At 46.2% G+C, this 24,606-nt stretch overlaps 1 protein-coding gene across 2 annotated transcripts in view; it reads right to left on the reverse strand.

Annotated features, from left to right (window-relative positions):
• Positions 1 to 471: 471 nt before the first annotated feature.
• Positions 472 to 24,606, reverse strand: part of LOC126546087 (mblk-1-related factor 1-like) — a 157,886-nt gene continuing 133,751 nt past the window's right edge. The window contains exon 7 of one of the 2 annotated variants that reach the window (XM_050194173.3): positions 472 to 1,599. In XM_050194173.3, coding sequence (XP_050050130.1) covers positions 1,108 to 1,599 — 492 coding nt within the window. In that variant the 3' untranslated portion in view covers positions 472 to 1,107. The remainder of the gene's footprint in view (positions 1,600 to 24,606) is intronic. The other variant, XM_050194171.3, reaches the window with a different exon arrangement.

The raw sequence follows: 24,606 nt of genomic DNA on the forward strand, positions 1-24,606 counted from the left end.
ATCATACTAATGGCACCAAACAGGCGATGCCATTATAGTGCCACTTTCAAACGAAAAGTTGTGCTAGCCATATAGGCACCGTGAAGCGTTCAAGCTGGGCAGGAATTGGGAATCGATGAGAAAAACGTCTGTCGTTGGAGGGGGCACCGGGAGATGCTTTTTGCGTGGGCTACAATGAGGAGATGACAGTGATAAGGAAGACAGCGATGATGAAGAGTGATGTCGGCATGTTCATATTCAATAAATGCTGTTTTCATTTTGTGAATGCTGCCCTCACTTTTTTGTTTAGCTTACATTCGAGGTAAACTTTTTTCCCCGACTTTGGACTTTCGGGGGTCGGCTTAGAATTGGGGCCAGCCTAGATTCAAGTAAATACGGTAATTGAATACGATTTGTGAAATACGATTTGTGAAAGCACAGCAATAAAAACCGTGCTGCCATATTTGCTCTGCAAAGGTAGACATCAACGGGGAAAAAATCACGTGGTTTAATCATGGTTGTCTCTTTAATACAGACTTGCCCACTTAAGGATTAACAGGTGGAATGTTCATCCAGTCACAAAGCAAATCATTTGGCCTTAACTCCTTTTTTGTACAGTGGTGTCTGCCACAGAGACTGGGAAAACGCCGCCAGAAGTCTCTCATTTCAGGGATCTCAAAAATACATTGACATGTAGATATCCTCAAAAGAAAAAAAGATGAAATCTCTGACAAATCAACAAAACAGTAAACATAAAACATATGATAAAAAAGCGACAACAAAGATGACCTAGCCACCGCTGTGTAGGGTCAGCGGGACCAACTCAACAAGGCTTTGCACTAAGTGTGGAATGGGCGCCGGGCGCGGTATGGCAGTGCGGTTAAGTCCACTGGCCGCCCAGCCCAAATTATGCGAAAAATACTCTGCGTGGAAAAATAGTCTTTCTCTAAGTACACCGGGCAGGCACTTGGCAGGGACCCATAACAGGGCCCCGAGGCACGAGATCCGGAAAGCGCCGTCATCACAGTCGGCCCAACAGCAGTCCAATATAAAATACTCTCTCTCTCGCCGTGGTCATCACAGAGTAGACTAGCTTATCATGAGGGACGCTTTCCGGCCAGGCGCCGGTCACTTGTCCAGCGTGGACTTGATGAGCGCCTCAAGCAGGCCGTCTGGCTGGCGCCGCTTCTTGGGCCGCAGCAGGTGGCGTTCCTTGACCTTGTATTCGAGCGTAGAGTGCGGGACACCAAAGTAGGTGCCTGCGCGGTGCACGCTCATCTCGCCCCGCTGCACAGCAAGCACCGCCTGAATGAGGTGGTCACGATCGTAGTTGCGGTAGCGGCCCCGCTTGGGCCGTGTGCGTTTTTCCTCAGTTGGTGGCCCGGTGGCAGCCTCTGATGAACTGCTCGAGGCGGCAGCGGCAGGGGTGGAGGGGGGCACAGCTGGTCGGTACGATGGCACCTTGAGAATGACATCTGCAGGAGCGGGACGGCGCGCGTCTGCCAGCCGCTCTTGTGCCAGCAGACGGATGAGGTCCGACACAACCGGTAGTGCAGGTGCCTTGGGCGCCTGCTCCTCGGACGTCTGGTGCAGCGCCAGTTGCTGGATGCTCGACAGGAACTGCGTCACAACCAGGTCCCTTCACTGCCGACTCTTGCGAGAAATTCCTACCATTATAAGTGATTTAATATCAATATATCGTGTCACAATGTGTTTGCCAGTAGCCTATCGAAGTAACCAACTTGGCTGGGTTACCTACTGTTATATATCCCAGTGATGCTACTGGCCCATGACATTTAGGAGCAGCTTTTAGAGCAGCCAGAAATGCATTTTTGCCCACAAAAATGAACACAAGTAAGGCCCAGCATTCCGAGTACTGCCTAAATAAAAAAGTATTAAATGCCGTAAAAACCAGAATATATATAGAGTTTCTTTCCAAGAAAAAAGTGGAAAAATGCCCCTTCATCTAATATTGTGGCCTTTGGTACAATTTCAACTGCCTGGCCACTGTGACACAAAAAAGAACTAAGAAAGCATTGCATCATTTTTGTTCTTGACATTGCGAATGCATGCACAGAGAAAATGGACAACGCACAAAGACCACAGGACAAGTGCTGACTTGCAACTACAATATGCAGTTTCACTAACTCACCAAACTTTCCATCTTATTGCGCTATTACCGTCTCGAAACGGAAAATTAGTAGACCTTGGCTTGACTTTATTTCTGTCTTCCAAATTGATAGAGCAGCGGAAGCGAATCGGAGCATGGCAGCACTGCAACATTTGGTTTCCACAAACAGAAAGTGAAACGGTGAAACTGTCGACTTTCACTGAAAACTTCATTCTGCGATTGCTACGCTGTGGAATTTCTTCACGAGTGTCATACGCTAGTTCAAATAATAATGGCAGATTTGATTCCCTGCAAAGGCGGTTGCATTCACTTATAAGTACGTCACTTCACATAGTGAAAAAGGCTTAAATTTTTGTCATCTGCAAAAGCGGACGATCTTTTAGCACTTTGCAAACAGAGTGCAGCAGAAGACTATCTGTTGGGAAAAATCTCCGGTGTGGAAGAGATGTCTCATCGGCTGCCGCAGGCTACGAACACAGTGCAAAAAACCTTAAGCTGCTATCGACGAGAGGCCATCAAAACAAGTGATCGATGGTGTGCGACTCATTGGCCATGTTTAGTTCTGCATAGCAAATGCTTCAGACACTATTGATGATGTGCTATGCCACATCATAAGCCCTAGCCGCTATTCCCAGACAAGAATGCTGACATCGCACATGCGATTTTTGTCCTCAATGATGAATGAGCGCATTGATTGAATAAAATATGTTCTGTAGTTAACTCTGCCAAATAATTTGAAAAATTTTTATTCAGCTCAAATCAAGGATCAACCTGTACTCTGACAACTTATATTTTGCTTTTTACCGTACACATGAATATTTTGTACTCTGAGTAAAATTCTTTGAGCTATAATGGCTCCAAAATTGAGCTTCCTGTAACATAACAGTGAAATGTTGTTATCACGAACCACAGGTGAAGAATTTTTGCAAGCTTGACAAACACTTGAAAAATCGCTATCCACAGCATCCTATATATTTTCATGACCACCTATCGGTGCAAAGAGCACTGGGCTCTAGCTGTGGCGCTTAGCTGCCAGTCGACAGCGCCATCTCAGAATAGAGCAGACCAGGCTAGAGCTGGCATTGTTTTTGCTGTGCACCGACTGTTGCTTTAGTGGAGCACCTACAATGCCATGAACAGTCTGCTGCAAGTTCTACATTGTGCAAAATAGTATGTGCGTGAGAAATTAAGCATACGAAACAGACCACATATTACCTAAGATGCTTTCTTGCGCTTTTACACGGTGAAGCTGTATTAAACACTGACCTCGCCGAAGCGCAATATTAAAACTGAGAAGTGCACCACAAACACAAATATTACCATCATTTGCAGCTACACCTTGCAATTATCTGTGAAAACATTCTGGCAATGTTGTTCTTATCCGTTACCTTCAGGCCAAATTTCATTACGAGAGGCCGAAAAAACTTAGGAACGTCATCATTTATTTTACCCCTACATATTATTTAAGGTGGGGGGGGGGGGGGGAAGCAGAGGTAATACAAAGAACAATTGATAAATTGAAATGTGGTTTCATAGCATGTAAAACAAATACACATTTTATAAGACATTTGCAAAATTAAAAGGGAAACATATGTGACAAGGAAAACTTAGTATAGTTGACTCACATTAATTCGTCTTTGGTTAAATTAATTTTTAACACGACAGCTTTTAAGTGCCCATCTCGCAGAAAATACGCACCGGCGGCGATGTCCACATAAGAAAAATCATCCTGAACCATGTATCCTGATCCACGCAGGCCTTCTGTGTGGCACATAGGCGATACTGAACTAATTGAATTTATCTAAGTAAAATGCATCCGAAAATTCGTAAAGTACGACTTACACACAACCTACAGACATGATAGCGTCGGAATGTAGTTTGAATATGCAAGAAAACATAATTCTGTTACGCAGAAACTCAAACACAAACCCCTTTTCCAGCTGCCGTTTGAGGTCTGAGTAGGAGGAGCGCGCTCCGCTCAGTTCCTTGCGACACCATCCAGATGGCGCTTGCCTCCGTGCATTCGTTGCTCATGCAAGAGGCTGCATTTCAACCAGAAAGCTCGCCTTCATGCATAGCGTTCACCGCCAGCATTTCACAGTAAATATTGCAGTTACATAAGCTGCAGTTGCTGGGAAGTGCGAGCAGCAGTCAGGGACCTTTGGTGCAATCGCGTTCCATGCTTAAAGGCAAAGCTTAAGCATCCCCCAATTTTTTTTTATTGATACCATCTTGACCGAAGGTTCCGGCTGGGCATCTACGTATATTTTTTGGGGCCCAATCTTTCATTATTTCGATTCTACAATTGGCCTTTGCTGGATGATTTGAACTTGACCAGCCAGCACACACGTGCTCAACTCCTACGGGGACCCCAATGGCGACCCCTTTAGTGGCAGCGTCTGTCTTGGTGGAGGTAACGGGACAGCGTTGAACACACGTCATCTCTTGTCAAAAACACCTATCTTCAGCTAGCCCCAGGAATATTTTCAAGCAATAACCGTAGCTCACGGTGTCTGATTACGCTATTTTTTCCTGACTGTTAACATGCATCTTCCTTTTTTTTTTCAATAAAATGTGGACAGTACGTAAGCTTCACCTTTAAGAGTGGAATGCAATAGAATTCAACGATTCTTGACTGCTTCTCACGCTTCCTGGCAATTGCAGCTTATGTAACCATAATGTTTTCCTGAAAATGCTGGCAATGAACGCTATGCACGAAGGTGAGCTTTGTGGTTCTTTTTCTAATGGTATTTCAAGTAACCCAGTGGGAAGAGCCGCTCCAACTAAGATAGACCTCAAACGGCAGCTGGAAAACACTATCGCGTTAAAAGTGTTGGAATTTTTGCGCAACAGAACTATGTTTTTCTTTATATTCAAATTACAATCCGACGCTATCATGTCTGTAGGTTGTGTGTAAGCAATACTTCATGATTTTTCTGATGCTTTTTACTTTGAGAAATTTAATTAGCTCAGTAATGCCTAAGTGCCACGTGGGGGGCCTGCGTGGTTCGAGATGATTTTCACGGCCAAACATGCTGGCGCCGGTGCCAAGGTCGATCCAAATAGGTGGCGAAGCTTCGGGCAAAAAGCGGTTCAGAACAAATTGTCACCAACATCGGCAAAGGTGGTTATGGAAGCAGCAATTCAAGTGCAACTATGTGAGGAGGAAACAAATACTGGGAAAGAAAAAGGTGTTTTTTTCAATTAAAATGAGACACAATTAGATTAATTCAAGGAAAATAAAATTCCTATTCAAATTTAAACGCATGTGACGAGAAAAGAAAAGACAGCTCTATTTTCTTTATCATTATCAATAAATACCTTTTTTCCACGCCAATCATTAGAGGGGGCAGGGCCGCCATCACTTGCAATGCAATGCACCGCTTGAAGTGTGCAGAAAGGTGCGCTCGTAAAGTGCACCTATTACAATATGCCCCTCTTGTACGTTGTGTTGTTTTGCTTGTCGACGTTTGTCTGAATTTGATGGCGTGGGTAGTTTCATCGTTTCTTAGCCTGTTCAGTGAAAAGTGGAGGTTAGCTGTTTTCATGCGACTGGGCTGGCTGATGGGCTTGGCGTCTGAAAATGGGACAAGCACTTTGCACCCAAAGCTTTCGTCGGCCTCCGAAGAAACTATGTTCTGTGCAGGGGTACGACTGCGACACCTGTACGGCTGACTTTTACTGCATTGCTTTTCGGACTGAAAGCTTGGGATGCCCATCAAGTCGAATGGCAGGGAATTTGACTATACAGCTGTAATGGCACGCCAGCAAAACAAATTTTGTGTCTTTGAGAACAAATAACATCACGTCTGTTTTTAACAGATATCATCATTATCATCATCATCAGCCTAGTTACGCCCACTGCAGGGCAAAGGCCTCTCCCATACTTCTCCAACTACCCCGGTCATGTACTAATTGTGGCCATGTTGTCCCTGCAAACGTCTTAATGTTATCCGCCCACCTAACTTTCTGCCGCCGCCTACTACGCTTCCCTTCCCTTGGAATCCAGTCCGTAACCCTTAATGACCATCGGTTATCTTCCCTCCTCATTACATGTCCGGCCCATGCCCATTTCTTTTTCTTGATTTCAACTAAGATGTCATTGACCCGCGTTTGTTCCCTCACCCAATCTGCTCTTTTCTTATCCCTTAACGTTACACCTATCATTCTTCTTTCCATAGCTCGTTGCGTCGTCCTCAATTTCAGCAGAACCCTTTTCGTAAGCCTCCAGGTTTCTGCCCCGTAGGTGAGTACTGGTAAGACACAGCTGTTATACACTTTCCTCTTGAGGGATAGTGGCAACCTGCTGTTCATGATTTGAGAATGCCTGCCAAACGCACCCCAGCCCATTCTTATTCTTCTGGTTATTTCAGTCTCATGATCCGGATCCGTGGTCACTACCTGCCCTAAGTAGATGTATTCCCTTACCACTTCCAGTGCCTCGCTACCTATCGTAAACTGCTGTTCTCTTCCGAGACTGTTAAACATTACTTTAGTGTTCTGTAGATTAATTTTCAGACCCACCCTTCTGCTTTGCCTCTCCAGGTCAGTGAGCATGCATTGCAATTGGTCTCCCGAGTTACTAATCAAGGCAATATCATCAGCGAATCGCAAGTTGCTAAGGTATTCTCCATCAACTTTTATCCCCAATTCTTCCCACTCCAGGTCTCTGAATACCTCCTGTAAACATGCTGTGAATAGCATTGGAGATATTGTATCTCCCTGTCTGACGCCTTTCTTTATTGGGATTTTGTTGCTTTCTTTGTGGAGGATTACGGTGGCTGTGGAACCGCTATAGATAGCTTCCAGTATCTTTACATATGGCTCATCTACACCCTGATTCCGTAGTGCCTTCATGACTGCTGAGGTTTCGACTGAATCAAATGCTTTTTCGTAATCAATGAAGGCTATATATAAGGGTTGGTTATATTCCGCACATTTCTCTATCACCTGATTGATAGTGTGAATATGGTCTATTGTTGAGTAGCCTTTACGGAATCCTGCCTGGTCCTTTGGTTGACAGAAGTCTAAGGTATTCCTGATTCTATTTGCGATTACCTTAGTAAATACTTTGTAGGCAACGGACAGTAAACTGATCGGTCTAGAATTTTTCAAGTCTTTGGCGTCCCCTTTCTTATGGATTAGGATTATGTTAGCGTTCTTCTAAGATTCCGGTACGTTCGAGGTCATCAGGCATTGTGTATATAGGGCGGCCAATCTTTCTAGGACAGTGTTCCCACCATCCTTCAACAAATCTGCTGTTACCTGATCCTCCCCAGCTGCCTTCCCCCTTTGCATAGCTCCCAAGGCGTTCTTTACCTCTTCCGGTGTTACTTGTGGGATTTCAAGTTCCTCTAGACTATTCTCTCTCACCTTATCGTCGTGGGTGTTACTGGTACTGTATAAATCTCTATAAAACTCTTCAGCCACTTGAACTATCTCATCCATATTAGTAAAGATATTGCCGGCTTTGTCTCTTAACGCACACATCTGATTTTTGCCTATTCCTAGTTTCTTCTTTACTGCTTTTAGGCTTCCTCCGTTCCTGAGAGCCTGTTCAATTCTATCCATATTATAGTTCCTTATGTCCGCTGTCTTACGCTTGTTGATTAACTTAGAAAGTTCTGCCAGTTCTATTTTAGCTGTAGGGTTAGAGGCTTTCATACATTGGCGTTTCTTGATCAGATCTTTCGTCTCCTGCGATAGCTTACTGGTTTCCTGTTTAACGGCGTTACCACCGACTTCTATAGCGCACTCCTTAATGATGCCCACAATATTGTCGTTCATTGCTTCAACACTATGGTCCTCTTCCTGGGTTAAAGCCAAATACCTGTTCTGTAGCTTGATCCGGAATTCCTCTAGTTTCCCTCTTACCGCTAACTCATTTATTGGTTTCTTATGTACCAGTTTCTTCCGTTCCCTCCTCAAGTCAAGGCTAATTCGAGTTCTTACCATCCTATGGTCACTGCAGCGCACCTTGCCGAGCACGTCTACATCTTGTATGATGCCAGGGTTCGCGCAGAGTACGAAGTCAATTTCATTTCTAGTCTCACCATTCGGGCTCCTCCACGTCCACTTTCGGCTAACCCGCTTGCAGAAAAAGGTATTCATTATCCGCATATTATTCTGTTCTGCAAGCTCTACTAATAACTCTCCTCTGCTATTCCTAGAGCCTATGCCATATTCCCCGACTGACTTGTCTCCGGCCTGCTTCTTGCCTACCCTGGCATTGAAATCGCCCATCAGTATACTGTATTTTGTTTTGACTTTACCCATCGCCGATTCCACGTCTTCATAGAAGCTTTCGACTTCCTGGTCATCATGACTAGATGTAGGGGTGTAGACCTCTACAACCTTCATTTTGTACAAGACTTATTAAGTTTCACAACAAGACATGCCACCCTCTCGTTAATGCTATAGAATTCCTGTATGTTACCAGCTATGTTCTTATTAATCAGGAATCCGACTCCTAGTTCTCGTCTCTCTGCTAAGCCCCGGTAGCACAGGACGTGCCCGCTTTTTAGCACTGTATATGCTTCTTTTGGCCTCCTAACTTCACTGAGCCCTCTTATATCCCATTTACTGCCCTCCAATTCCTCCAATAGCACTGCTAGACTCGCCTCACTAGATAACGTTCTAGCGTTAAACGTTGCCAGGTTCATATTCCAATGGCGGCCTGTCCGGCCTGTCCGGATCTGTGCAACTCTCAAACCTGCTTTTTTGAGTACATGACGGAAGTGTTCAGAGGAACATGCCAGCAAATTTCAATGACCTCCGCTGACATTGAAAAATCGCCTGGGTTTAAGCGAGTGCGTAGGGCACACCATGCACAAAGCTATGAGCCGCTGACGTCTAGACTCTGCCCCCAACGCAGATCGCTCTCAAGACACTGCTGCCACATGCACAGTTGCCGCCGGAAAGAACATCCCCCACTGCCTCGCAACGTTGGGTGCCTTGCGTGTGATAGAAGACTGCGCACTTCCTCTTCGCATTCGTCCCTTTCGCGCAGGCGAGATTGAGCCGCAATCGCCGGCTCCCCTCACATGTTTTCACTCCTACATTACGCGCCGTTGTTAGTATGTACGGTGTTATCGCTCTGGGACTTTATACGGAAACACATGTCGACGCCAATGGAAGAAATGCGCTTGGAGTGGCTTTTTATTGCTACCGCAATAAAAAGCCTTGCACAATGGTGTTCAGTTTCCTAAACCACACGGTGTTTTTTCTTTGTCAGCTTCGCTGCAATACACCACGGTTGTGCGGTTAAAGCATACGACCATTGCGAAGGCACTTTTGTTTTTTTGGGGGGGGGGGGGGGGAAACAGATATGGCGTCCCATTATTTTTTTTTCTCCTGCCAGAAGTCTTCTGTTCTCACACAGATGACACTAAGCCCGATGAACCGCCATGTTTTGAACATATGGGCTTCTATGGAAGCTTTGCTACCAGGTGTATTAACCTTGCTGGCGCCGACACCAGATTTTCTCCGACAGAGGGCCCTTGACACTACAGCATTAAAGTTGGACCGAAAATCGCTGGTGCTGGGTGTAACAGGAGACGAAACCAAAAGTGCCTTCGCAATGGTCGTATGCTTTAACCGCACAACCCTGGTGTATTGCAGCGAAGCTGACAAAGAAAAAACACCGTGTGGTTTAGGAAACTGAACACCATTTTTTTTTTATTGCGGTAGCAATAAAAAGCCACTCCAAGCGCATTTCTGCCATTGGCGTCGACATGTGTTTCTGTATAAAGTCCCAGAGTGATAACACCGTACATACTAACACCGGCGCGTAATGTAGGAGTGAAAACATGTGAGGGGAGCCGGCAATTGCGGATCAATCTCGCCTGCGCAAATGGGACGAATGCGAAGAGGAAGTGCGCAGTCTTCTATCACGCGCAAGGCACCCAACGTTGCGAGGCAGTGGGGGATGTTCTTTCCGGCGGCAACTGTGCATGTGGCAGCAGTGTCTTGAGAGCGATCTGCGTTGGGGGCAGAGTCTAGACGTCAGCGGCTCATAGCTTTGTGCATGGTGTGCCCTACGCACTCGCTTAAACCCAGGCGATTTTTCAATGTCAGCGGATGTCATTGAAATTCGCTGGCATGTTCCTCTGAACACTTCCGTCATGTCCTCAAAAAAGCAGGTTTGAGAGTTGCACAGATTTTTTACCAAATGATTTAATTGACTCGAACACCCTACCTTGGCTCCTCCTTAATTACAGGCCACATTGTGTATGACATCAGGAGTGTTCCATGCAGAGCATGCTAGGATTATGCAGATGACAGCAACGAGAGCATCGAGGAGTCGACGATCATTAGCTAGCACGTGTCATGAAAAGTTGCTTCTCCTGTAGGTGTGCAAGAGATGGGAGGCAAGTGGTGTTGTGTTGTGTTGTTGGCTGCATGAACTTCAGCCCATGCCATCCGCATGCACAGTTTGAGCCGATCACGTTCAGCCTAAGTTAAGCCTATATGTCACAGTCGCGTAGTTCATGCTTCTGCTCCTGGTGGACCTGAGTGACGGACCTGAAGCTATTTAAGCCATAAGGATGAAGGAAAATCCTTCTGTAGTACACTTTTGACCACACGGATTTGAAATAAACAATTCCTAATTTCGTACAGTACACACACAAAAAGCGACAAGCGACGACACGAAGCAGTATCGACATCGATACGTCGACATTTTCGACGGAAAGCTGCCCGCGGCACTCACCAGAACTTCCCTAAATTAAATGCGACTACGAACAAGGGTGTATTTTTACGTACTGTCATGCGGACTCATTATCTGGCTTCCAAGGTGCACTGCTTGCCTCGTATTTCAATTGGGCAGCAAGCGTAGACCCCTCAAGACAGCAGCGTAAACTGCCTTGTTCAGCTGCCAACGGTATCAATACTGGCATCGGCGTTTCCACGAGAAAACTACACATTCTGTAAATGAACGACCATGCACTCAAAATCCTCATCTAAGAATGATAAGTAGGCAGCATAAGCTGCCGTACTACGGTTTCCCACTCGCTGTTTCCGAAGGTGTGTGGTCGCTCATATCAGCACGATTCAGTGATGCAACGGCGCTCACATGCACAAAATCTGCCTGTTGGGTATGTTCCGACATTATTTGACATCACGGATGAGCGGCTAGCATTATATCTCAAGCGAACGACGAGTCGTCGCTGTACCTGCCGATATAAACAAATGCACCATTCGGTGCTTTGGACTGCCAGCGGTATTCTTGCGGGATACAAATGCGGACTGTCGTGCTCCACATGTTACAGTGGGCATGCAGTACGCTTCCCTGGGAAGGGATAAAACACCTAAAATAGCAATCAGCACCCATGCCGTCTTTCCCCCCATGCCGTCTTTCCTGGTGCTACCAGGCACTCCTGCGGTACCGTGGCTCACATGGAAACGGTACTTTTGCACGTTTCTCGAGGCAACCGGAGGCGAGGCACTACAAGACGAGAGGAAGAAAGCCATTTTACTGAGTAACTTAGGCTTCGAGGGGCAGCGTCTCTACTACGACCTCGCGTCGCAGACGGATACTACGTTCGAAGACATTCTCCGCATTTTCGACCAGCACTACGAAGAATGCACCAATCCCCTGGTGCACCGCATTATCTTCCAGGACAGGAAGCAACTACCTGGAGAAACCTTTCAGGACTTCGTCACTGCACTACAAAGGCTAGCGCCTGCTTGTGCGTTTGGCGCTTGGCACGACGAGTCCCTTCGCGACCAAATCCTCCAAGGCGTCGCATCAACAAGAATTAGAGAAAGGTTACTCTACGAAGGAACGTCCCTCACACTCAAGAAGGCCCAGGAAATTGGACGAACCGTACAGCAAGTTCACAAAGAACTTCAAGTCTTTAACAGCTCGTCTGTTCAGCGCATCTCGACGCAACGCCAAGATGGCGCCGACAGCCATCACCTTCCTCACCCGGGCGCGCAAGATGGCGGTTCCCGCCAAGCTTCTCTCTCGACCCGGCGGCTTCGAGATGGCGCTCGGCGGCATGGTGGAAAGTCGCAACCTGGGGAGGCCGGCCAACATGGCGCGCGGCCCGGACTCCGCGAAGCCAGTCGAGACATCGCGGGCCATTGCTACCGATGTGGTTCACCTCACCACATCGCATCTCATCCAGCCTGTCCGGCAAAGCACGTTTCCTGCCGTGCGTGCAGAAAAGTAGGACATCTCGCTTCAGTTTGCCGTTCGAGGAACCGAAAGCATCGACAGTCCCCTGCTTGTACGCAGCTTGTTTTCTCTGCATGCCAACAAGTGTCAGGAGTTCCAGCTGACCCAAGCGTTCAGTTTCCATCTCTTTCGCATAACGCTCCCTCGGAGTTCGCCCAGTCGTACTCAGGACAATCGGAACTTGTAAATGACTTCATCTACGACGTTAATCTTCGAGCTTCAATGCAACCCGTCTCGGCGAAACTGCGTCCTCAACCTTGGGTTCTTCGTGAGCAAGTTTGCGCTGCAAACGGTATTTCGCCGCTGGAAAACAAAGTTCAGTCAGTTGTTGAGGCACCGCAGCCAACTGACAAGAAGTCGCTGCATTCATTTCTTGGTGTCACGCGATACTACGCTAAACTGATTCCCCAGTACGCTGAATTGGCAGAGCCGCTTAGGAAACTGCTAAAGCAAGGACAACCATTTGTCTGGGATCAGGATACCGAGTATAGCTTCCAGACTATTAAGGAAGTGATTGCATGTGAATTCGGCTCTTACGCCAAAAGTGTTAAAAATTACGTGGACCGTCGTCGTGCAACAAAATGCCCTCAATTTCGTCCAGGAGATCTTGTCCGAGTACGTAACTCGAGAACATCCGGTCCTAAATACTCGGGTCCATTTAAGATTTACCGTAGGGCAGGTCGCAACACTTTCATGCTTGAAAATGGCAAACGATGGAATGCATCTAAACTTGTTAAACGCCCTGCACTACAGAATTTTCTTGGAAAATTCACTGAAAAGAGTCACTCCAGTGACTACCCTTCCCTTGATGATTGTCTCCCATCTTTTCTTCCAGTTACTACTGGTATAGGGGATACATTACGTTTCCTGTAGCGTAATCGTGCAATACGCACATCATTACTACGGTGCTGACCGCCATACGAATTTGTCTTTCATGCCAAAAAACTTTTTTAAACATTAGAAGTCCTTAGCATTCTTACGGGAGGACTATGGAGTGTAAAGTGCTTTTACACACAATGTCCAATCCACGACAGCCACAGAGACTGTCTCGAGTCAGGCTCAGGGCGAATGAGCCACCCATCAGTGCTGTCCCAGGGGGCACACAGATGTTTGTACTGTCTACTTTTGTACTTTGTGAATGTTTTTTTCATGTGTGATCTGTGTGTGCAAGGCTGCATCTCATCGTCTTCCCAACACGGGTATTGAAACTCTGCAGAACTGGAGTGCAATAGTTCATATTCAGTTTTCATGTGCGTTTTTTTAAATGGGGAAGCCAAAGATGTCATTTTCTACTGTGTAAAGATGTCATCACGAAACACGTGTGTTACAGTGCTAACATGTGTTCTTCTGTAACTCGTGACTTACTTTTGTTGCGAGGAGAGCGAGTAGCGCATTTTCCTTTCAAGGGAGAGATGATGTGGTATCCAGTGTTGGCTTCTGGTTTCGGTTTTGGGTCGTTTACGTCAGGGCGCCACTCAGCGCCAAACGCTGCAAGTTACCTCCTGTTCCCCTCGCAGAAATAAAAGAGCATTCTTTGTCTGGTCCCCGACTGAAGCAGTTCGGCTCTTTCTTGCGGCGCTGCGCGCCCCGGCCCTTTAGGCCTCATGTCGTAAACCCACCGTCCGGCCGCCCCGTCGAAGCTACAACACTAAGCCTTTTCGCAAGTGTTTTTTAATGGCATTCGTCGGTACGAGAGCCACATGATCTGCATCCTGGGAGAGTGAGGCTTAGCGCCCGCGGAGCATTGCCAAGCCTGAAGCGAGTGAGTACGGAAGCCTCGTGGGTGGTCCGAATTTCTTATGTAAATAGCTTCTTCTATCTCTTTGACTCGGATGAAGTTGCGGCTCTGGGAGCAGGGTGGCCGCGGGCCACGGGTGCCGCTACGGGCTGACTGGTATTGCAGCCTGGCACCGGGCGCTCCGACACCGTCTGGGACGGTGGGCGCCGTCAACTCTGATGCTGTGTGCACCGAGCGGGGCAGGACCACCTCACAGAGCTGACGTCTCCTCGCGGCTGCCTGTTTTGCGCTCATTTTGGGTGTTGTTTTTGGATGCCGGTTGTTGTCAGGGTAGCGACGCTTTAGGCCTAAGGCTTTACGAAGCTGCCTGTCCCACGTGGAGGGACACAACCTGGTGGACCGTGGCGTTGAGGTGTTGCAAGTTGGTTCCCTCATTCTATTTAGCCTCGCACGAATTGAAATTACTCGTTCGACTCAAGGAAGAGAGCTTCGTTCACGTGAACTTAGCATCTGAGTAGCTGCCCGATCTTTTGCTAGCCGAGTCGAACATCGTACCACGTGGGCGATGCGCATGCAGAATTCCTCTCTCTTGCACTACTTTAGTGTTTGCCGAGTGTGTTGAGTGTACGCAGCGTGATTGGAGTCGCCCCTGGTTTGCCGTCACCTGCACATCGTCTGCGCTGCTGCCCCGGACTACGATCGAGCCACCGGGCAATGGTGATGCTGAGGCCAGTTCGGCGCAGCGACTTCGGCGGCCTCCTGCATCCAGCTCACAACCCTCGGCGGCGGACAAAAGAGCCGGCGGTCACCAACAGCTACGGCAGCTCTTGCCAGCAGGGCGCGTCGGCGCGAGCGACGCTTGCTCGCACCGACTACTGCGTCGTCGTTTCCAGAGTCCTGGCCTGGAATCGTGCCGTCGAGTCTGCAAAGCTGCTGCTGTGACCGGCGGACGCCAGCGGTGTACCCAGGGACAATGTCGGCTTGCATGTTATGGACAGCGTGTGGACATTTCCTCGGCGCGGCCAATGTTGCATGTACTACCTTGTTCGCGAAGCATGCATTGATGTTAGAGCGTGTGACATGTTTCGCCGGAATATGTAGTGATTTAAGGCTGGGGGGATGCGCGACTCTCACGCGTCCCCTGATATGTTGTTTTCCCGCACGGCGCGTATCCTGTAATCCGGCTTCGCCGCGTAGCCTGGCGCCCGCGGTGGTCGGAGTGGTTGAGGCGCAGTACGAGAGAGGGCGCGAGTGTTGCGCTGCTCACGCCGCCGACAGGCGAGGTTACTTGGGCGCCGAAAGACAAGGCGCTTCCTCTTTGGTTCGAGATCTTCGAGCGGCGCGGACGTCCCGCGTGGGCGCCGGCCTATCCATGCTTCTGCGAGACCGTCTCGCGTGGCCGCCTTTGAACGCGCCACCGTTCGCGTGACCGTACACGCGAACGACCAGGAGTTGGGATCCAGCATGGGGCGAACATATTCGCTCGCTATCCGGTCGCGGTGAGTCGGACTTCTAGATTTGTCGCACGCCCATTGGCATGTTTTGTGGATAGCAACTCGGCTAGCAGGCATTGATCTATGAAAGGTGCAATAAATGCCCTTGTGATTGTTTGCACTACTGTGTTGTCGTTCCTTTGTCCCAAGAGCATGGTTGAGACGGAGAACCCCACAATATAAGTACTATCCTTATTTTGTATGGCTGTTTGATGATTTGCTATCGCAATCGATGCTTCGCCTATCGGGCGAAACTGCGTCTCTTTTTAGCAAAAAATCGGGTGCACATTAGATTTCTACTTCATTTAGGAGCTTTACTGTCATTCCTACGTTATTTTTCTCCTTTGCACACATGGAAAGTGGCGGTGCATCAGAATAGGGCCAATACTGCCAAATGAATCAGCGGTATATCTTGAAGTTTTTTTCTGCATCTTGTTTAATTCGACCCGCCGGGCAATTCGACCAACTTCGTTAGTCCCATCAGGGTCGAATTAATGGAAGTAGACTGTACAAGTTTCTCAGATGAATTGGCAGCATGCACTTGAATTTTAGGGGTTTCTTTCACTGACTTAATTCTAGTAGGTTATTGCATTCTTCAATTGCTGTTGGGAAAAATGATTGGTTAAATTCAGCTTCCTCTCGCATATGGTGAACTCTCACTTGAGTGAACTTCAAGGGACCGAAGGAAATAGTTCACTTAACTGAAAGTTCATTAAACTGAATATTCACTAGACTTACATAAGACATGGCATACAGAGTCAAAAGTTTGAAGTGCAATTCATGGAGCGAAAGACAAGGCTTCCATAGTGTTAGAAATATGTGAAATGGAATTTGTACATATCAATGAAAAACACACCACGTGGGTCATTTTTGTGCACACACGGAACCGTCGAGGCTGGAAAGAAAGAGACGATGACCATGCCACGACTAGCCGGTCGGAAAAAAACACACACCACGTGGTTTGTGGTGTGACAGATCGCCGCTTTGCTTTGACGGTGTTGCAAGCACCAGCAATGTTACTTTGTTCATGGCCTCCGAGATAACATGCTTGCTTGTTTTGTGCGGGCAATCTCGGAGGCCATGTCTCGTTGCCGTTCATTTTCCGCGCCGCCGCTTTGCCCCAGGGGCGCTGTAGCGCCAGCGATGTTACATTGCCGCTGGAGCGGTGGTTTGACAAGGGCGGGCATCGGTTGCGCCTGCAGTGCAGTGCAGTTCAAGCCTTGGTCCTCTGAGCGAGTTCGTTAAGTTGAAATATTGACTGCTCCCAAATTTGTTTAAGTGAAACGTTTTTGCATAGAATCTATAAGAAAACTGCCAGGGATTTTTAAAAAGTTCATTATTCTGAAATATTTGATAAACTGACGTTCGTACAACTGAGAGTTTACTGTATACAGCGAAACCTCATTACCACAAAACTAAGATTAAGGATCTCGTGATGATTGGGACCTGAATACTTGATGCTGTTGCAGCCTTTCAGTGCTATTATCGCCACAATCACGCACCCCTAATTCTGATCACGCGTTCATGATAAAATGACCCTAGTCGACTGCCAAGAACAACTAGCAGCCTGAGCTTTCAGGATGTGGTATACAATCGACTATGTTTCCACTACACGTTGAACAGATAATGTTGTGACTGTTTATTGACAATGCGCAGAACAAGAAGGCTGCGCATGATGGTAGACGCTCTCGACCAATGCTGTTATTTGCATAAAAGTTACTGAAATTTAATAGCAAAATAAAAGTCTGTTTAGTACAAAGCACAACAATGAATTTGCTAGGACAGGCTGCTCATCTGTACTTTTTCTGGGAAGGATATGCCCACAGTGAACTCCAAAGATGAAAGTGCCTTTTTGCTTCATGCACAGTAGCCGCTGCTTCATACTCATTTGATCCTTTATCCTCAGCTGCCGCTTTATCCAGGCAAACAGGTTTTGTCACGTTTTAGTAGTCTTTCAGATTTGCACATGCTACCTTTATGCCTTTTCCTCATGCTGATCGTGGCTTGGAGACGCTTTGATAGCGCCCCCAGAAAGCGCATTGTGAGCCCAGAATCAGTGAAATGCGAGGAGGCCAGACGAGGAGGTCAAACGACACCAGCGGAGCGATGCACACAAACAATATAAGAGGAGGCTATGCCCCACCCAAAAGACTGTTTTGATGTAAATATATTTCAGCATTTGGAATTTCAAAAGATGGAATATTTCAAAATAACAACCAAAACTTGATGCTTTCCTTGTATTAGTAGCACCTAACGAATTTGTAAGCCTAAACATCATGCACATTTGTAAGCCAAACATCATGCCAAATCATGTGAGCCAAACATCATGCAGCATCACCAGCAGCCGATACACAGCTGCCTTATCGCTGCAGTAATGGTCGCCGCCAGAAATACAAACCAGATTTAATACTTTGAGCAGACTCATTCAGGGCTCATTCACACTGCCCATTGACATGCGACTGACCGTGACTGGCAACCACAGAGCGACTCGCACACACCAGCAAGCACGACAGTGGCACATCATGTGCAGAAACCCTGCAAGCACTACGTGCTCCTTGACAGTATCAGTTTACAGGGGCCCTGAACAACTTTTTAGCCAAGTCGAGAAATGCGTCTGAAGTTAAAATAGACTATTCCAGAAACACTTTGGTGCAAAAAGTACATCAAAGCGTTCAGCAAAAGCAGAGGCACCCCTGCACGCTGCTTCCACTCATACTTCAATGACTTGCACTGCGAATGCTAGGGCAGAGCAGTGAATCTTCACAACGCTCTGCCTACTGAATGTCATCGTGGCGCAAAATTCAAATTTGGGGCCCTATAATGCAAAACTATTCCAATATCTTAGTATTCCAACCTCCTGCCGTCAAATTTGCGTAACCGCCGACGCAAGCACCGGGCTGTCACCCACAGGGTTGTCTGAAAAGACCAATCAAACGCTCTCCTCATTTATAGGAGGTCAGTTTTGTCTGCTTTAAAAACGAATAACATAGCCTACACTGAGTGGCTTGTCTTATCTAATTGGCTGACGAGAGGCGAGCAGCACGCCCAAGTGGAGAGAGATTTGATGGGGCTGAGCCAGTGCACTGAAAATCGATAACCGGATGAAGAGGGTGGTGCCAGCGTCTGCTATTGGTCCTCTTTCCCTTACTTTGCTTACAGTGGCTGGTCGAAAATCGTGGCGGCATGCAACCGAAGGTTACGAATGATGCTAAAAGGGATCCTCAGGAAAAAGAGTTGGCAGGTCAAGATCATAAACATGCCGAAAGTGCTCAAAAACGTTACAAGGCCACGCAAAATGTTTTATTGTACGAAAATAAACCCATGCTCTCCGACAGGTGCGAGTAGCCAGTGCCTGAGCGATCGGCAGCAGCCACCTTTTATTCCTAACGTGGCAGCCTGTGGCTATTCAGAAAAAAAAATGCAGTTTTGTTCGGCATATTAATGCGTACGCATGAACGTCACTTTGACGCGGTGAGTTTTTCTGGTTTGGTGACGTCGCGTGACAGGCAGGTGAAGTGGGTGCAGCCCTAAAGCTTTTGACCAATAGCCGAGGTCTAACGGTAAAAATGCGTCGAATCGGAAATAACTATTTTTCTTTTGTTTGGTCCAATCATGCATAATCAGTGTGTACACGTCATATCAGATAGGGAGCTATCGCGGTTTTCGTGACATCGCATGACATGTAGGTGAAGTGGGGGTGATTCAAAAAAGTTTTTGATCAATTGCAGAAGGCTTATTGCAAAATTGGAATAAAGTTTGGAATAGCTTTACGTTATAGTGCCCCTGGATAAAAAAAAAGAAATACCATTGATTACCAATTGACCATTGATTACTGTCTGATGACAGAAGGAATTCGTGATAAGTTGAGAGAAATGGTCATTGATGAGGAAGGGCATAGCAGCATAGGGAGTTACCATAAACGCATCATTTTGAAAATGGGATATGTAGTTGGGAAAGAGAGCAAGGAGTGCAAAATGGCCAGTTGAAATTTGAACACCGAACAAATAACAAATATAGTCACTAGAGTCGAGGAAGAACATGTTAAATGGCCAAGAGTGGTAATATAGTGAGCTTCTAAGTCTAATAACGACCTAAATACGGAACGAGAAACAACATATTTGTTGGAAAGGAAAAAAGAAACCGAAAAGCTGGTGGAACAGGGAGATACGAGAAGCGATCGCCGAACGATAGAAAGCATCCCGAGAGCACAGGCAGGCAATGAAAGCACAGTTGCCACATAATGAAGTAACCAGCAAAAGCCAAATGTGCCGGGAGAGAAAGTCTATGGTTCAAATACTGGTGCAAGCAAAGATAAAAGGTTAAAGATAAAAGGTGGACCTTGGTTGTCAGAAATGCGTGAGAAAAAGAAGGCCGCACCTAGAATATTTTGGAACTATATAAAATTATTAGGCAGGAAGTCAACAACAATACAACAACATAGTCTAGACGAAGATGGAAACAAACTGGAAGGGGAAGCGGCAATAAATTACATCCGAAAAATAACAGCCCAATCTTTCCAAGGCAACGACGAAGTTCTATTTGAAGACAAAAAGAGCATGAAATCGACCCAGGTGGAAAAGGAGCTGGTGCTGACAAATTTCAAATGGAAGAAAGCCGAAGAGAAAATTCCTTTGTTCACAGTCGCGGGGCTAGACGATGTTCCCGTTAGGCTGATTAATATACTAGGACAAAAGTAAGGAAGCTCTGGCTAAAGCAGTGTTAAAAACTTAAAAAAATAGACAAATACCAGACAGTTGCCAAAAAAGCAGAATGAATTTAATTGATAAATGTAAGGGGGAGAAAGAATTCACTTGTATAGACCGTTGACCATTACATCGGTAATACAGGCTAGCAATTCAGGCAATCAAATTAAAGGTGCAAACATGGGCAGAGAATAATGGCATTTTGGGAGAACTTCAGAATAGATAGGCGTTTTGATGATAACTTATTTGTTCTTACTCAATGTACTGAAATATGAAGACTAGAAAGCGGACCGTTATATGTAGCCTTCTTAGACTTTACAGGAGCGTACTACAATGTTGACCGCAACATTTTGTGGGATATTATGGAAGGGGAAGGCTTAGGTGACGATTGTCTACAGCTTTTGAGAGAGATTTACCTAGAAAATACCCTTTGCATTGAATGGGAAAGGAGGAGGGGCGAGGAGAAAGTTGATATCAACAAGGGACTGAGGCAGGGGTGCCCGTTTTCCCCACTGCTGTTTACTATGTACATGGTGAGGATGGAGAGTGCGCTAGAAGGAAGTACTATATTTACTCGCATAATGATCGCACTTTTTTGTAAAAAAAAATTGATGCAAATTCAGGGGTGCGATCATTATGCAAGTTAAATTTCCCGAAAAAAACAAAAACATTTTTTTTTCATCCTGAATTTACTGCGGGATGACAACAGCTCAACAAATAGGCGGCTGCCGCTGTATGCAGTGCGGGACACCAAAACAAAACACGCCGAACGCATTTTTTTTTCTTCTGAGTACATTACGTGCATTGAAACAGTTTCTTCCATATCCGTAATGAATAATATCGTTAATATCGGCAAGTTTGCGGCAATAACATAGCCATGTCCACTTTGAGGGGACAGAAACAGATGGGCACGCTTAGTTGCCAGTGACATAGAAACACACGGCAGGCATGCTGCGGAAACTGCGGCATTTGTCTTCACTACTATGCTAATACGGCACGTTTCCACTAAGGGTGGGTGAATATCTTAGCTGTGTTACAAGCGTCGCCGTATGAATAGGGTACACTTCTAATGCATCAGTGTAAACGTGGCTGCTACCGTTTCCGCTCGCGTTTGGTTGTGTGCCCACGAGTGCAGACGAGAAGAACCGAAAGGTGCCTTTTTTTATAGTTACTGGTGTCAACCACAAGCATTATAAAGCCTACACATAATAAAGGCAAGTTTGGTTGTAGCTTTTTTTTGTGATGGAAATGCGGAGAGTGATGAAAGGAATAAAATGGGGCATCTACTTTAGAATGTTTGGTGCACGCAGACCGCTTGGTTTGTCTTGAAGAGTTCGTGTAGCATTCAACAGATGGTAAGCGCAAACATTATTAGCTAGACTTGGCACATGACATATCTCTGCGGCAAGTTCGGGGTGCGATTATTACACGAGAAATAAAAAAAAAGCAAATTTTGACAACAAAATTCAGGGGTGCGATCATTATGCGAGTAAATACGGTAATATCAGGTTAAATCTCTCATGCAGACAGGCAGGTACACTAGTAGAACAGCAGCTTCCAGGTTTATTTTATGCGGATGACATTGTATAGCTAGCTAACAAGCAAAGTGATTTGCAACGTCTGGACAGGAAGGCAAGAATTTAGGTGTGAAATTTAGTGTTAGAAAATCAGGTGTTATGGTATTCAATGAAAACGGTGAACAGACAGTGGCAATACAGGGCCAGGAAATACCTCGGGTAAGAGAATATAAATACCTTGGTATATGGAGAAATGAAGGCAAAGAAACCAGCCATGAGTAACTACTTAAGAGGAAAAAAAGAAATCAGGAAAGAAACATTATGATAACTCAAAGGGAAGCTCATTACTTTTCGAAGCGAGATCGGGATGCCTTAGAACACGCGCCTATAAATCAAAATATAAGAAGGAAGAAGCATGTGCTTCCTGCGCTAAAGCTAGGGAACGATGGAGCATGTTTTATTAGAATGTGAAGATATTTGCCCAGCGGTCGATTTAGGCACCACTGGCCACATTGAAGCTCTTGGGTTCAGCGAGAGCAGAGGGAAAGTAAACATGTTCGCAATAGAGATTAGTAAGAGGCGATTGGAAGATTGGTGGAAGAAAAGTAGGGAAACAACAAAAAATGGAGATGTACAAAAGCAAATTTCACTATAGGGGGTCAGGAAAGTTGGTTGTGGGAGTTCATCGTTTTTTTTTTCTTTTCTTTTTTTTTAGCTAGGTAGGACATTAGGCAGTATAATAGCAAGAGCTTGTTGGCGCAACCCACCGCCCCATTCCAAAAGGGACGCTCATAACAAACATACATACACACACTCATCCATCCATCCATCCATCCATCCATCCTTCCTTCCTTCTCGAAATCTCCGCAAGGTTATCCATAATACTCTGTCGTCGAAGCAGCCTGAGACTAAGTGAAGGCTGTTTACATAGTCATTTGCTACGAACGAAGTGAATTCTACAAAAGCGATCCCAAATTCAGTTCGAAGCGGGTAGCCGGGACCATCACCTGTTGCCACGCTTTGTACAGTCGAGAGCAAAAGTTTGGGGGCCAGCGGCGCCGCTAAAAATGTTTTTCTTTGCAGCCTAGACATAAAGGCTGAAGTGGTACTGCCTACGTGTGCCTGTATCACCAGCATCATGCATTAAGAGAATAGAGTTTAGAATTGAGGCCCCAAGCTGCATTGTGTTGGTTGCTCTTGGGTTCAGAGGACTAAAGTTTTAAAATTGGGACAAACGCAGCGTTGGGTTGCGCACTCGGGACGCCGCAGTGATGAAAATAGAAGGCACTTGAAAGCGTCAAAATAAGAAGAGTCTTTTTACGAGTGAAACCTAACGAAACGCATTTTAAAAAATAAAGCCTTGGGATAGTTTCTAATAAATATAACGACTATGTCATTATTTGTACAACCTGTTTCTGCCCTTTTTAAAATGGCGCCAACCGGAGATCAGCTAGTGTCTTCTTGAGTTGCCTAGAGTCTTTTGCCTATAAAAATGCCCAATATAAACCGGAACATGGCAACTTTGCTCTGCAACGAACTTGACTGAGTAACACGAGATTTGGATGTCTTCAGCTCGTATTTCTCTTGGCTATGTCGTGATATGTCGTCACCCGTGACGCCACTGTTGCGTTATTCAATTCAGGCAAACACAGGTGCTCCAAATTACCCGAGCATTAGGCGTGGCTGATGCACCTTTGGGCAACCAAACGGAGTGTGGAAAGGCAATTCACTGCAGCCTGTGCAGGAAGCACGACCAGGAACTACGCCTGCCTATGTCGTGTGCCTGTTTATGTTTGCCTGTCTATGTTGCATCTGTCATTCCTTGTCTTTTGCTGCACCGGAGAGCTTGCAGTGTCTCATTCAACATGCGGTTTCTGAAATCATTCTTTGTCAATGAAACCTGGCTGAACACGTGTTCGACACGTGCGTTCAAAAGAGGCAGCACAAGTAGGGACAAAGCAAGCTTAGACATCAGGGGGAACATTGGATTTGCTGCACTCTTTTTTGTATTCCTGATGCTTGGTGATACTGGAGCAAAATATTTCATTTTGTGTTTGCTGAGCATGTACACAGACTCTACCCATCGCGTTTCTTCTTTAAAGAGACTTGCAGATTTTTTCGTAATGTTACTGGGTAAATAAATAATGCGGTGATTTGCGGGAAAACCTAGCAAAAGGCTTTGAAGAACCCCTGATAGACATTCAAGGACCACGGGAGAAAATGACACGACATGCATGCGATCACTTCAGCTGTTGTGTAAGTCGACGTAATAGTTCGCTGTATAGCAGCTGGCACGGAATAGATACTTGGTCGGCCTCACCGTTTTTTCTTACTGAACCATGCTTGAATTGGGAGCAGATGACACAGAAACTAAAACAACAAGAAGAGAGCTTAGTGCTGGAATGACGTATAAATTTGGCAGCCATGACTTAATGCCATCCTCCCCAGCAGGAACATTGCCTAAAAACACAGCGTTCAAGATTGCCTCTACATGTCTTTATAGCAGCAATGAGCTTTGGCTTTTCATAAACCGGCATTCTCTAATTTTTTGTCAGTGTTCATATGTCCTTTGGACTCAGAAGTCCTTAAGACAAAAGTAGCCCAAATCAAGCCATGTATCCAACTTGGAATTTTCTATGGGAACCTGCATAATAGCCCAGTCTGGCTGCCTATGATGGCCACCGAAGCAAAGATGCCGACACCAACTATTGTCCTTGGGATGCACGACATGCCCAACAGTGTTCCTGAAAGACAGTGTTATGATACTAGGCCAACAACACGACCAACGACCGTGGTTGGTTGTTTAATTCGGACTCAATGGCGCAAAGGCAACTAAGGCTGTGCCATGCCAGTCACAAGGCAATA

Source organism: Dermacentor andersoni, chromosome 1 (assembly GCF_023375885.2).
Source record: "Dermacentor andersoni chromosome 1, qqDerAnde1_hic_scaffold, whole genome shotgun sequence".
NCBI lineage: Eukaryota > Metazoa > Arthropoda > Arachnida > Ixodida > Ixodidae > Dermacentor > Dermacentor andersoni.